Source organism: Filicampus tigris, chromosome 8 (assembly GCF_054856515.1).
Source record: "Filicampus tigris isolate MCC_2025a chromosome 8, RoL_Ftig_1.0, whole genome shotgun sequence".
In the NCBI taxonomy this organism is placed as follows: Eukaryota; Metazoa; Chordata; class Actinopteri; order Syngnathiformes; family Syngnathidae; genus Filicampus; species Filicampus tigris.
In genome coordinates, this window is record NC_141224.1 from 4871862 (window position 1) to 4885900 (window position 14039).

A 14039-nucleotide genomic window follows, 5' to 3' on the forward strand; every position below is an offset into this window, starting at 1 on the left:
GCTAGCACGTGATTCGCTATCGATTTTATCCAGCGTGTGACGGCGCCAGTGAAACCTAACCCTGGTCCCTCATTTTTCTCCTGTCACCATTAAGCCACCAGATCCACGCGCTAACCTCGCAAGGGATCTGGCCCAAGGTCCCGACCCGCCCGTCTTTCAATCCAACCCGCAATCCCGCCGCCCCGCAGGCTTGTACGCCGCCCAGCGCCAAAGGCTCGCCGACGCGCAGCAGGCGCTGCAGCTGAACAGCTTGCAGCAAAACGGTTTCGCGCCTGAACTCCTCGCCGACGTGACCCGCAACGCGTCCTCGTACCCGCTCAACGGCGCGGACAACCCGGCTTTCGCGCGGGCCGACGCGCAGCGGACCAATTCAAACCTCGTCATCCAGACGGGTGCTGCCCGAGGCGACGGACGGCCGGCGGGGGTCCAGCTGAGCCTGACGCAAGGTTCCCAGCAGAACGCGCAGATGCCCACCATTCACGTCAACCTTAACTCCTTCCCTCGGCAAGAAGCCTCGAACAATACTCCTCAATTAATAGACGCGGGGCAATCAGATGGCAGAATGCAGAGCGGGTCGGCCTCCCGCGGTCTTCAGGCTCGGCCTGGGCTCATCCCGACAGGATACACACACTCCCACACCGCCCAGCGCAACGCCAAGACTCAGACTTACCAACAGGAAGTCCGCGCTACTTCTTCCCACCAGCAGATGCCGTGGGATCTCCTGAGAGGGACGCCGGCGTACCCCAGCGGGACCCTTCCGAGGGGAGTGACCTCAGAAACTACAGACTACACCAACCATCCGCCTTTGCGGCAAAATCAAACACAGCCCCGTGGTCAGAATCCTTTTAGGGAAGACGTAGCCCCCGCGGGTCGGGAAGGCCGGACGAGAAGCCACTCGGCTGATTTTTGGGACTCGCGCGCTCTAAGAGTGCCGCAACTTGAGCCCGCCAACCACTCGCACAGAAGCCCCCCGACGGAAAGGGGGAGATCCAGGCAAGACTTGAGGGATGCGCCTGGTATCCAACCGGCCTCCAGTCAGGAAACCACGCGAGGCAGCAACCCTTTCGTAAGTCAGCAAACTGCTTTAAGACAAAGCAACCCATTTAGTCCGGACACCAGAGCCCTGGCTGATCCGAACCACCTCCTCCAAGCACAAGTGGCCCAGCAACAGAGGGCGGCGCTCGCCCAAGCGCAAAGCCAAGCGGCTCAGACCGGCAGCCGACCTCACCAAGCGGCTCCAGCCTCAAACCGGCGACGACCCAGTGCCCTCACCCAGGCGGCACTTAAATCCCACACTGAAAGTGCGCAGACCTTCAAGAACCGCAGACAACAAACCCAAGCGGCCCTGCTTCAACCCGGAGCCCAGGCTCAACCCAATTCTGCGCCTGCGGGACCACGACCGCCCACCCCTCCGCCTGTTATCCCGCTCACTCGGTTCCAGAGCCTTCCCAGGACCCACGGCCATCACAAATCTAATCAGCACCGCCCCGGGCACCATCAGCACGCCGCAAAAGTGGCCGCGCACGGCCATACTCACACCCGAGGCCGTGCCGCCCACACGGGCCACGGCCGTACCCACCACGGTCATTCCGCCCACGCCAACCACCCACAGCAGGTGAGTTGCTTTCAATTCTCTCAAATTATTTTCTGATTTGAGGAACAGGACAGGTTAAATTCGATAGGTGATACATTTCTCATACATACAGTTGCAGTCACTTGAAAGTAATTACGTGTGGTCCTCAGTTTACGATAGTCCTGATATTTCGAGGTTTCCGACCAAACGTAAGGAACTGGTTTGAGGGATCGGTGGTCTCAGGGCACACGAAGGCTTAGAGTCAAGTCAAAAAATCAAAAAATCCATCGCCCCAGAGTATAAGTCACATTTTTGGGGGACATTTATTTTACTATAACTGAGACCAAGAACAGAAGAGTCGCTGTTCTCTCATTTGCTGACAGCAGCGAACGAGTTCCGGTTGGATTTGAAACGTCCACTTCTAACTACAGGAAGGTTTTTCCTTTTAGTTTAAAATGAAATCACAGCGCAGGGATTCTAGTTACGGGAAGCCATTTTACACTAAAAATAAAAACTTTTCCGCAGTCAGATGCGGAAATTTTGAATCTAACCAGAACTTGTTCACTGCTGTCAACACGATTAGGGAACAGGGGTTTTTGGGTACCAGCCCGACCGAGCTCTAATTTTAATATATCGTCGCTGTCCTGTAAAAAACTCTTATATCCAATTTTCTATTTTTTTTTTAATGTTCACGTTAATGGGATATTTGTAATGTGGAAAACCCATTAATGTAAACATTTTAAAAAATTAAAAATGGACATACGCTTTTTTTTTTTACAGGACAGCGACCATATACAAGTCGCACCTGAGTATAAGTCGCAGGACCAGCCAAATAATGAAAAAAGTGTAGTTAAGGTTAACCAGGTTAAATTACATACATATAATATAAATATTTGTAGTACTGTTTTACATTTCATCTCAACACAACACAACAACAGGAGACTGCAGTTTAATCGCACCACATTTTCACCAATAGAAAAAAATGTGTTCGTCTTTTTGGCAGCTTTTAAGCGCACCGCTGCTTGTTGTCAGTCGCGATTCTTCTTCTCCTTCTTCCACTTTGTCTTCTTCCTCTTACTGGTTGCTGCGCGTCAACATTGAAGCGTTTGTGTCTCCAGCAGCAGGCTCAGCGAGGGAGGCCGAGGTGATGACAGATGTCGGCAGACGAGTCGCACTCCGTCGCTTCGCCTCGTCTCTCCGCTCAAACTAACAGTTGACAAATGCGAGTTGTGAAAAAACGCCCAAACAACAACAACAACAACAACAAAGGTTACTTGGTCCTAAAGCTGAAAGCTGGTTTGAAACAAAAAAAAAAAAGCCTCATGGTGGATCTAGTACAAGCAATGCATCACATTTTACAAGAGTCTCCTTAAAGCAGACAAGTTCAGTGAGCAAAGCTTTACAATTGTCGTGATTCCTAATTGTAGCAATACTAAACGTACTGCAGTGCAATAACTAGCCTCACCATTGAACTGACTCTATCACGTATGGAAAGCTATGTCAACGCAAGTATTTAAAAAAAAATTTTAAACGGATACTTTTTAAAGTGTTTTTACGGCATAGTCGCCTTTTTTGTTTGTCTTTTCCAGAAATGCCTTTGCCCTTCATTTCTGATTGGCTGAAACAGCTTGGTAGAGGTTACGATTCCCCCACTTTTAAAAACATATTCTTCATTGATGTCTTTGTGTCTTTTCCGGGACTGACTTTCTTCAGGAATCTGATTGGCTAAAACAGTCTGCTAGCGTTGTGATGCCAACTTTTGCACTAGCATGCACTTTTATATATTTTTTTTACTTTCGTTGTACTGTTACTTTTTTGTCTTTCCAAGTAGTATGTAAGATTCCCCCTTCCATCGATCTTTTCTTGAAGTGGCTCCCACCTGATTGGCTAAAGAGGCCTGCTAATTGTTACATTGCCAACTGCTTCTTTTGCATGCGTTTGGCAGTTTTACTTCCTGTTTTTTTTTTTCCTCGTTTTATATAAGGAGCATCTCCAATGAATAATCTCCCCTTTTGTCACCTCACCACTGTTGTGCTTGTGCCTTTTCCGGGAATGACTTTCTTCTGGTGTCTGATTGGCTAAAATGGACTGGTGGTGGTTTTTGCCCCATCTGTCACTTTTTAAGATTGCTTTATGTTTAATTTAACGTTAACGTGTTTTAAGAAGTACCTTTACAGGTATGATTTGGCCTTTCCTCTATTCACCTGCCTTCTGATTGGCTGAACTGGCCTGTTTAGTGGTATTATCTACATTTGGTGAGTCTCTCCCCCATATTTTATTTTACAGGTGTTATTGTTACATGTTTAAAGAGGCTTTTCCGCAACCGACATCTCATAGTCTGCTACAGTATTTATATAGTGCCACTTGATTTGCCATTTGATTTGAAAAAATTTTGCTAAAATTGTGGGCAAAGCCTAAATGGGAAAAGACTCTACCCGGCTAAAAGAAATGCAAAATCAGAGTATAGCAAATGAGCTATACGGGGCTGTCTAATGTACAATGCACTATTTATTTTGCGCCTTCTGTTTACGGATGCCCGTCGCGACACTTCTCAATTAAGAGGATTGGCCTCGACGGAGCCGGGGAAGCGACGCTCGGCTAACCATGAAGGGGATCCCACAATTGGACGGGTGCTTATTAATTAAAGGCTTTTATGCGACTTAAATGAGTTGGGGAAGTAATCGCGCCCATGCATGAGTGAGGTCAGCACAAAGAGACGAGCCAGGCCCAGCCGGAGGCGCTTTCTGCTGAAAAAGCCAATTTACTGTCTTGTGCCAGGGTCATAATCATGAAGGAATGTCATTATTGCTTTACGTATTTATTGATTTTGAGTTCTCTTTACTCAGGGATGCGCTTCAGAATGTTTTATTTAGCTTGTGGCTGTCAAAAGGTGATATTTCTTCATGTTTTGTATTGCCGAGAACAAACTTGAACGGTAACAATGAACGCAAGCGGTATCGTTTATGATTATGAGCAAACAATAAAAGTGTGTTTACAGTGAATATATTGCACGAATTGACAATTTGTTCTCTTTGTGAATTAATAGCGCCTCATATAATTATTCCTAGTAGAAGGACCGTATTGATTTTGAATGATATTTGACCCGGAGCTTGCTAAGGTTGAATGGAAAATGTATCCACTAGCTTTTGTTGAAATGAATCCCTTTCAAGGATTTTGAATCTATGCTGAACCAAAAACTCCTATTGATTTTAAGCGCCTAACAATCCAAGGTGTGTTAATAAATGTTCATATCGGTAATGTAATCAGTTTTTACCTATCGTTTAGTACAATTATTTCAGGTTACACCAAGACCTGTACTGATTTTAAGCCCTAAACAAACCATGAAGCATGGATTTTAAACTAGTTTTAAAATCACGTTTTCCTCTTAAAAATCAATCTTTTTTTCTGTTTTCTAAGCACGTTTTTAAGCCTTTGATTAAAACCCATCGGTTGGAGTTTGTTGCGTTGTGTGTGTGTTTGTATAGCACACGTACGCCGCCGGTGAATAGGTCAAAGCTCTTGCAGACGCTTTTTAAGAGCATTGTTTATTTTTGCCGCTCGCGAGCTTTTTGCCCGTGTTTAAATTTAGAAAAGTGAAGCGCTGTCAGCGCGCGTGGAGTAGAACAACACAACCTTCCCTGTGCGTATTGTGGCTCTTGAGTCGCTGCGAATACTCGATGCTGAATGACTTTGATTGCACACAGCTCGCAGTGTCTCCCCCGCATGCCTTCATTGTGATGTTGTTGAATCATTAAGGATTTTCACACACTTTTCAACTCATTAGCATTTCCGAGACGTAACAACCCTCCGAAATGGGACACGGTCGCAACTGTGTGCACATTCCAATTTCCGGGAGGGAGAAGTACAAACCATTTCACACAGCCACCGTCCCACCTTTGGCTCATTTCACGCTGCCTTCAAAGCAGGCTTCTTCCTGTGTCGTCGTTTTGTGTGAACGGTAGACTTGTAATTGTATAAAAGACGTCAGAAAAAATGGGACAATGGCTTTACAACCCCTTTCGCACAAAGAGTCTAAGCTAGCTTTTTAGTGATGGGACGAGCAACACTGTGCCGGAATCTCAAGAGCGAAACCCCGTATTGGTGCGTGTATCGCTTTAACAAAAAAAAAATCCTGTGACCAATACAGGAAGTGTGACGTTTGGCTGTGCCGTGTCAAATTGAGTTTATAAGGAAGCAAACTGTATCGACAAGTTGTGGGTTTGTTGGATGGAAACGGAACACTTTGGTTAACAAAATCCCATACATAAGTTACACGTTATCTCTAAATGTTATTAGATACATTTGTTATATATTACACGCTCATTTGAGCCTTTACACAAACAAGTAGATTTTGAACTCAGCAAACAAATGGAGCAACTACAATATACAAAGATCACATTTTAAGTACAAAACTAGCAATTGAATCAATTTAATCGATTTAATATTATTTCACAAGCTAATGTTGGGTCAGGATGCAAGTTTATCCTTTTTTGCATAATGTGACCTGCAATGATTTTTTATGTACAGCAGAGGTCAGTGTTGACTGACCAACACAGTATCAATACAGTGTCATCACAGTTCGTGTACTGTGTCAATTCTCAGAGCCAGAGCTCGAACGTCCCCCCGACACTGCGGTCTCCTGTTTGGGAACATTCTAGCTTTCCTGTTAAAATCGCAGATGGGGAAAGGTCCGTGTATAAGTCCCAAAGTTGTGTGCCGACATTGTTACATGAGATGGGCGGCTATGCTGTGGCTTGCACGTCTAACATAATAGCACTTAAAACGACGTCTTTATTGTTAGTGTATTTTTTATTCTGGTTTAATTTCTTAGAATGTCACCCGAATGGTTCGCTTTTATTATTTTTTTTCTAAAAAAAAAAACATTGACCATTTACTTGTCATCTTTTCAAAATATATCTAAAAAAAAAAAATCTTTTTTTTTTTTTGGACCGAAAATATACCGAACCGAAGTTTCCAAGAAACCGAACCGAAATGTGATTTAGCGGACCGTTACACCCCTAGCTGTTACCTAGCGAATCAGTGCATGAGATAGAAGTAGACTATGAGAGAGTATGCAAAGGCAAACAACACGTCCAAATTTCGGCCACCCCATAGCGAGTTGATGTCATCCTGGCTACTTCACTGAAAAAGTTCTACCTATGGCTCCTGTCATGTTGTGTTAGCTCTTTGAATTCTGAGTCAGTTTGCATATTCTCCCCTCTTGATCAACTCCACTGAGGATTCTCAGAGCCCCGGTCGAGAGTCTTTCACGAGTGGAGGTGTGCCGGAGGCCTGGTCGTGAAAGGCGGTGATTTATGGGAAAGTTGTGATTGGTTTGGCAAATGCGCCGCGCTCACCCGCGGTTAAGTGGCTTGTTTACGGGGCGCAACAATTGAAACGACGAGACAAACGCCGGCGCGGCTCGTCCTATTTGCATGTAAATCTGCTGCTGTTTGCGCCACCAGGATGATTTAGTGCAGCCCGGGCTACTCTTTGGGACTGCTTACGCATCCCTTTGGAGGCGTAAATTAAAGGCCGGTTTGTTGGGGTTTTCTTGTATTGATGAATGCTCACACACACACATTCCACATTTAACTTTGACTCGTCTTACTTTACTCGGCCGTGGCGGTCGTAAAATATTTATGAAGCTTTGACTGCAGTTGTCTTTTTATGTTGCGTTTAATTGCGGATGACGACATGTTGCTGACGAGCTACGAGGTGAATCGTTTGGAAAATGGCAATTGATGCAGTGCTGACAATAACAAACGCATACAGATATCTTGGATCCTAGATACCTTTCAAATTCAAAACCACTCTTGGTTTGAAATGGTCAGAGGAAATCAACCGAATCAAGAATATGTTCCCAGCAGGCCCACTAGTTGAAACACGGCATTCTGATGAATATTGCGTTTGTGGAATATGAGTTAAGCGGCAAAATCCACCCGTTTTGAGCCATCTCAGGGGGCGGCCATTTTGTCACTTCTGTCGACTGAAAAGGACATCACAACTGCTCAGGGCTCAGGTAACGACCAATCACGGCTCAGCTTCAGAAAACAGGTCAGCCGTGATTGCTCGTTATCTGAGCCCTGAGCAGTTGTGATGTCATTTTCAGTCGACAGAAGTGACAAAATGGCCGCCCCCGGAGATGGCTAAAAACGGGTGGATTAACTCTGATTCCACAAACGCAATATTTATCACAATGCCTTGTTTCAAATAGTGCGCTTGCATAGAACATATTAATGAAAAAAAAAATAAAGATGTTTGGGTTGACTTCCTCGTTAAAGCAAGGATCATTTGCATCAGGTGTTGGAGGAAGGAGACATCTAAAACAGGCTGCAGCCTTAGCGCCAGGAGAGAAGAAAATCCTGGAGCCTGATCATGCGCCGCTTTATGTGTGGTAGAATTATTTCCCAGTTGTGTTCCGCTTTGATTGTGTGGACCCAAATTTTTTTTCAAAATCCTACTTGATCCGAGCTTTTTTTTTCCCCTCCCTCCCATTACTGGTCCATTACCCTCCATACTACCCTCATCCACTAAAGCTGCACATGTAGAAATAGAACACAGTTTCAATCAATTAAGGTGTCAGACTCATTTCATTCGGTGCACTCATTTGTTAGCGCCAGCAGCTGTCCCTCACCCTCAAGGCAAAAGCACGTGATTAGCAACTAGTCAAGGTCATGCTCCAAACGTTATTGTGGTGTTGAAAAGTCGACTAGTCTCTACAAAGGTTATTATAGTTGACAAAAACGAAGGTAATAACAAAGACTAAAATTGAAAACAAAAAATGTTCATCAACAAAGTAGCAAAATTGCAAAGACGAAATGAAAACTAACTAAACTAAATTGCATCTTAAAGAGGGGAAATCAACCCAAACCTATTTTTTTCAAGAATATGTTCCATACAGGCCCACTTGTTGAAACAAGACATTCTGATAAATATTGCGTTTGTGGAATATGAGTTAATCCACCCGTTTTTAGCCATCTCTGGGGGTGGCCATTTTGTCATTTCTGTCAACTGAAAAAAACAGTTCACCTGTTTTCTGAAACTGAGCCGTGATTGGTCGTTATCTGAGCCCTGAGCATCTATGATGTCGTTTTCAGTCGACAGAAGTGACAAAATGGCCGCCCCCAGAGATGGCTAAAAACGGGTGGATTAACTCATATTCCACAAACGCAATATTTATCAGAATGCCGTGTTTCAACTCGTGGGCCTGCATAGAACATATTCTTGAAAAAATATATGTTTTGAAAACACAAGTCAAAATGAAATAAAAACTATCTATAATGAACAATTCAAAACTACTATAACCCTGGTCTGTACAACCTTTACCCCACATTGTCACTGCAATCCACCTCAGCACCCTTTGAGATGTGCGCATTCGTTGCCACACGAGCGTCCTTCAGCCACAGTCTTTGCACGGACACCGTTTTAAGACCTGTGAACATGTCATCCCCGGGGGGTAGACATCAAATAAAACAAACGTATGGACTTTATGGCTCTGCAGCTGACTACATTTTGTGACCCTGAATTTACCGCTTCGGTTGAAAGGGGTGTTTGGAGAGGCCTTCCATCCAGCGGGGGTGTCCTTGAGCAGGACGCAGAATCCCCGACGGTTCATAACTGTAAATAGCTCCAGACTGGAGTGTCTAAAAATGTAAATGATACGCTCAAACTGCCACAAGGGGGAGCCGCGTGACGTTATCCATCGATCGCTCGCAGCGTTTTCTTCCTCAGGGGATGGCCCTTCGCCATCTGTGAAGCATCAAGCCCCCCCCCTATCCCCCCCCCCCCGAAAAATATCATTGCCAATCATAACATAAATTATAAATTAAATCGACAGGCTTGTTGGTGAAGGTGAACGCTTGCCTTTTGGGAAGGCCTAACAAGGATTGTAATCATTTTACAACAGAAAAAGAAAGGCTTTTGTCTTATTGCTGTCGTATTTGTATGGGATCCACGCGTTTTCTTAGAAGTGAAAGCCTGCCTCAAAAGTCATTTAGAATAGAGATGCACCTGCTGCTTTGAATACAATTACAAAAAGAAGGGAGAAAAAAAAAACATTTTGTGAGTGATCCTCCTAAGCTCTCCTCAAGACGAGCGCATCAAAAGGAAGCATTGTTTATTTCAAACACCGCAGGAAGAATAATGATCATAGAAAAATTGAAACAAAACATGCTTGCTGAAAATGTAAAAATCAAACTGTCTTCGTGCCTAAACACATTCCACCTTTGATGTATTTGTTTTATTACGGCCGCCAAAGCATGGCCGCGTTCTGTTCATTTTTTGTTTGTGTGGACTACAGAAGCAGTTTGGGCAAAAATGTGTGGAGTGGATCAAAGAGAGATTAGAACACAAGTTTTCAATTTTGGATTTCGACAATTTATCATTTGAAAACTGACGAGTCGCTCAAACGTTTCTACTTCGTCTGGATTTCTATGGCTACTTGGAAAAACAGTTTACTATAATGAGCATTACTTCCACCACCAGGGCTGGAGTGGAACCACAACGTATGACTGCGGCTGTCACTCGCTTACCACTTTTTATTGTAATAATGAAAATATGGTTTAAACACCAAACATGTTTCTAAAATATATGAATATATACACATAAATATTCCCATTTATTTTAAATGTATTACAATTATAGAATATAGAAAATCTGTATGTGATATAAAAATTAAATATTTGAAATGATAAATCACACTATTCTTCAAATATTTGTTTTGTGAAATTATGAAATATAAAAAATACATTGGAAAAAAAAGATCAAATATAATAGTGTTTAAATGCAATAAATTTAAGTAAAATTCTAAAATATGTAAAAGAAAAATATTTAAGATAAAAATATATAAATTCCACTCATCAACAATTTTTGTGTTTTCATAGTTGCAAGTAAACTTTTCTAGATGAATTTTTTTGCCCCCATTCTTTCTCAAACGCATCATGTTTTCACCATAATAATGAATCATGATAATAATAATAAAATTACAATAATACAATGTGTAATATAGTAATGTATTTCATAATGTTTGTGAATTAAGGGTTAGGTTCAGCACCAGGTGGATTTTTTTCTGAAACATCATAGCTATAAATTCCAATATATATAATGTGGTCAAATCTGTATTGCGCAAGCTTTTATAGGTCAAACTTTAAAGTCCCTTGACAATGACACATAATACGACAGGAACATTTCAGTTCCTAGACCACGCATCATCTCATTGATTCATAGTGTCATTGAGTTCCCACTTGACAAGTCCGTTTATATCTACCAAAACACTTCACAGTGTTCTAAAGCCTGCAGGCCTGTTGAAACTACCCACACACACGTTCTCATTCAAACGCGTACCCACCAGAAGGTGACCGTGTTCAGCAGATGAGTTAGCTGTGCGACAACTTCCTGTGAGTCAGGCCAAAAAAGAGGTCTTGTAAATGTGACTGTATGAGAGCAGCGAGGCGTTTGTGTCGGGTGGGGGCTCTGCACCCCCCCCCCCCCAAGTCTCCTCTCCGTCCTCCACGGCTGCAGTGGAAGCTCAGTGGAGCTTTAAATAGTGCGGCTCACATGGCGCTATTTGCACAACACAGGCGGCGTAGGTTTCATTTTAGAGTGGAAGACCGATAACGTCATTGGGGTATTTAGGCTTTGAGAGCTGATCCCAAAGCTGCGGGGGTCCTGCTTATTGCCTGGCTGTGAGTCGAAGGAATGATGCAGCGCGCCAGCCATATAATAAAGACTGCAATTTGCAGCCATATGCTGTAAAAGATGAACTTTTATGCTGTTTATTCTATCTATTTACTCATTTCATGTGTTCTTTTGAACCCATCCCAACCTCTAGGGTAAAAATAGTTTCGAATTTTCGAGTTAGTTTTTACTTCGTTTTGACTTTTTTTTTTTTTTAATTCAGTTTTAATTCGTTTTTTGAGCACAATCTGTTCAAATATCATGTGTTTTTTTTGTGTGGGGGGGGGGATTAGATCAAAATTTAGCGCTAGTTGGTCGCAGTTTGTAGTCGGAAACGTTAACGGAATCCCGTTTAAAATCATAGGCAGACCGGCCCATAAGCGGGTACTATTTTTTCCGTCCGGACAAAATGGCGGATAAACGGACGGCGGAAGGGCTATAGGCGGAAGGCGATCAACGGACCGCAATTTTTTTGTAAAATTCCCAGCTCTGTTTAAAATGAACCTGAAAGCTCATGTGTGATAGTAATTGACAAAAGACGGAACAAATCATTTTAGCTCGTTTTAATTTGTTTTATCAACATAAGATGTAGTTCCAGTTAGTTTTTTTTTTTTTTTTTAAAAAGCATTTTCATTTTTATTTAATTCATGAAAATCTTTGGGTAATTTTAGGTATTGCGTTAGTTTTCGTTAACTACAATAACCTTGCCAAAGTTGCCACACACAAACACGGCCAACATCACATTCCACAAATTGACAAAACTGTCAACAACATAGCTGACACAACACGGCTATTATAGTCCCCAAACACACTCCACAAACATTTCTAACACACTCCACAAACAAGGCAGCTGACACACTCCACAAAGATGGCCGTCGACGTCAAACACCAACGTGGCTAACGAAACACACTGACAACACACTCTGCTAACATTTCTAACAGCACACTCCACAAACATGGTGAAAAACATTACTTCACTAAAATAGCAGAAAACAAAATACAAAAACAAAATGGCTGACAACAAACCCCACAAACATGGCCGACAATATACTAAACAAATTTAGTCGACAGCGCACTCTACAATCATGGCAGACAACACACCTGACGAATATGGCGCTCACCACACTTCATAAAAATCACATTCGACAAAAATGATTGACCACATGCTCCACAAATATGGCGGACAACACGTTGCAGAAATGTACATCTGACACACTCCACAATATGTCCCATTTCTAGTTGTATTTTGTTGCTGTTATGGTTAAAAAAAAGAAAAACAAATCAACTGATTATGTCCATTTCCTCAGCGTTTTATGTGTACTTTGTTCTTCAGACATTTGGTGTGTTCCCAGCAAAGCAGGACGATCTCTGCCCTTCCAAATGTCAGCCGTAGTTATGTGACGGCGTTAAACGGTGACATTTACGCATTCCTTCTGTCAGGGTTCGTTTGTAGCAAAGAAAAAAAAAGAATTCACTCTCATATATTCCTTGAGAGGTTTTTGTAAAATATGTTGAAGGTCTTTCAGGCGATGACATTTTAAACAGGAAACGATCAGACATTTGCATGCCTGTGCACAACCGGGCGAGTCAGCAGAAAGTTTGCGACGTATAATATGTTGCGCATGCATTTGTGCGCTTCACTGGAGGCATTTTAGATAACAGTTGGAAGTAATTTTTTTTTATGTTTGCTGTCGTCTGTGTTGCCCAGTTGGCGGCGGACTTGTTCAAAGCTGCGCCGACGGATTTCTTTACATTGAAGACCTTGTAACAATTATTTATCTGTCAGCGTCTCATCTCGGAGATGCTTTATCAACTCTTTTACACCAGTTTGCATTTATTTCCTCCCTGGAAATGTTCTTGTGTAGTGGTGCTCCCAGCGATCCGCCACCAACTGCGATCTGCTGATTTCTGTAGAAAAATACATTATCAGCGTATTCTCGGGCAATGCCTTTCATTTCCGATCGCAAAAACCCTTCACCTGCAGCTTGTACCCTGTAGCCCCTTTCCTTAACACTACACGTTACAGACCAAACTAGTAACTGAATCCTAGTCACAATAATGTGTAAGCGCCTAAAACATAGCGGACCCTTGAAAATGCGACCCTTACAAGCAGCTTGTTATTTATCAAAGGGTTTGTCTAGTAAAAAGAGTGGCACAAAAAGAGAAAAGATTATGGAGATAGTAAAATTTAGACCCAATGATGTAATATCGGTACAAACGCACACACACATGCATGGCACTCATGCACGCACACACTACTCAATACTACTACTACTACTGAATAGTGTGCAAATAGTTCATAAAAAGCATTTCATTTCATTGTTGTTAATGGTATTTTATAGCAGAAAATTACAACAACAAAAAATTCACTAAAGCAAAAATTATGAGCAACAAAGTCACTGCTCTGCCACCTGTGTCTCACTCTTGGTTTTACACCTGCGTCTCAAGCACCTTGATTTGTCAAGCATTTCAAAAACGTATCTCACATCTGTGTCTCCCACTTGTATTTTACAGCATTAGATCAAACACCTATGTTGCACAATTTAATCGCTAAAACAAACACTAACCCTACCCAAACCTTAATCCTACACCAAACCTCATTTTCAAACTAACCATAAACCAAATCGTAGCCCAAACATTAATCCTACCCACACTGTAACACTACCAAAACCGTAAACCCAAACCCTAAACCTGAAACACAACCCATTTCAGGGACGCGCGCTCGTAATCGCTCCAATCAGCCGCCATTTGATGGGAACCCTCGCATCAGCTATGCATTGTCCTTTTT

At 42.8% G+C, this 14039-nt stretch overlaps 1 protein-coding gene and 1 long non-coding RNA gene across 4 annotated transcripts in view; one reads left to right on the forward strand and one right to left on the reverse strand.

The window, feature by feature from the left end:
• Positions 1 to 4575, forward strand: part of LOC147143132 (uncharacterized) — a 24510-nt gene extending 19935 nt beyond the window's left edge. The window contains 2 exon segments of the mRNA XM_086037407.1: positions 95 to 1615; positions 2692 to 4575. Coding sequence (XP_085893533.1) covers positions 95 to 1615; positions 2692 to 2721 — 1551 coding nt within the window. The 3' untranslated portion in view covers positions 2722 to 4575.
• LOC147143134 (uncharacterized) lies at positions 2507 to 9227 on the reverse strand. 3 transcript variants are annotated; one of them, XR_015087775.1, is made up of 3 exons: positions 9107 to 9227; positions 8908 to 9008; positions 2507 to 2779 (listed from the first exon to the last, which is right to left on the reverse strand). It is a non-coding gene; the product is annotated as an uncharacterized LOC147143134 (long non-coding RNA). The 3 variants fall into 3 exon arrangements; XR_015087776.1 differs by having other exon boundaries at positions 8903 to 9008; XR_015087777.1 differs by having other exon boundaries at positions 8897 to 9008.
• Positions 9228 to 14039: the final 4812 nt, after the last annotated feature.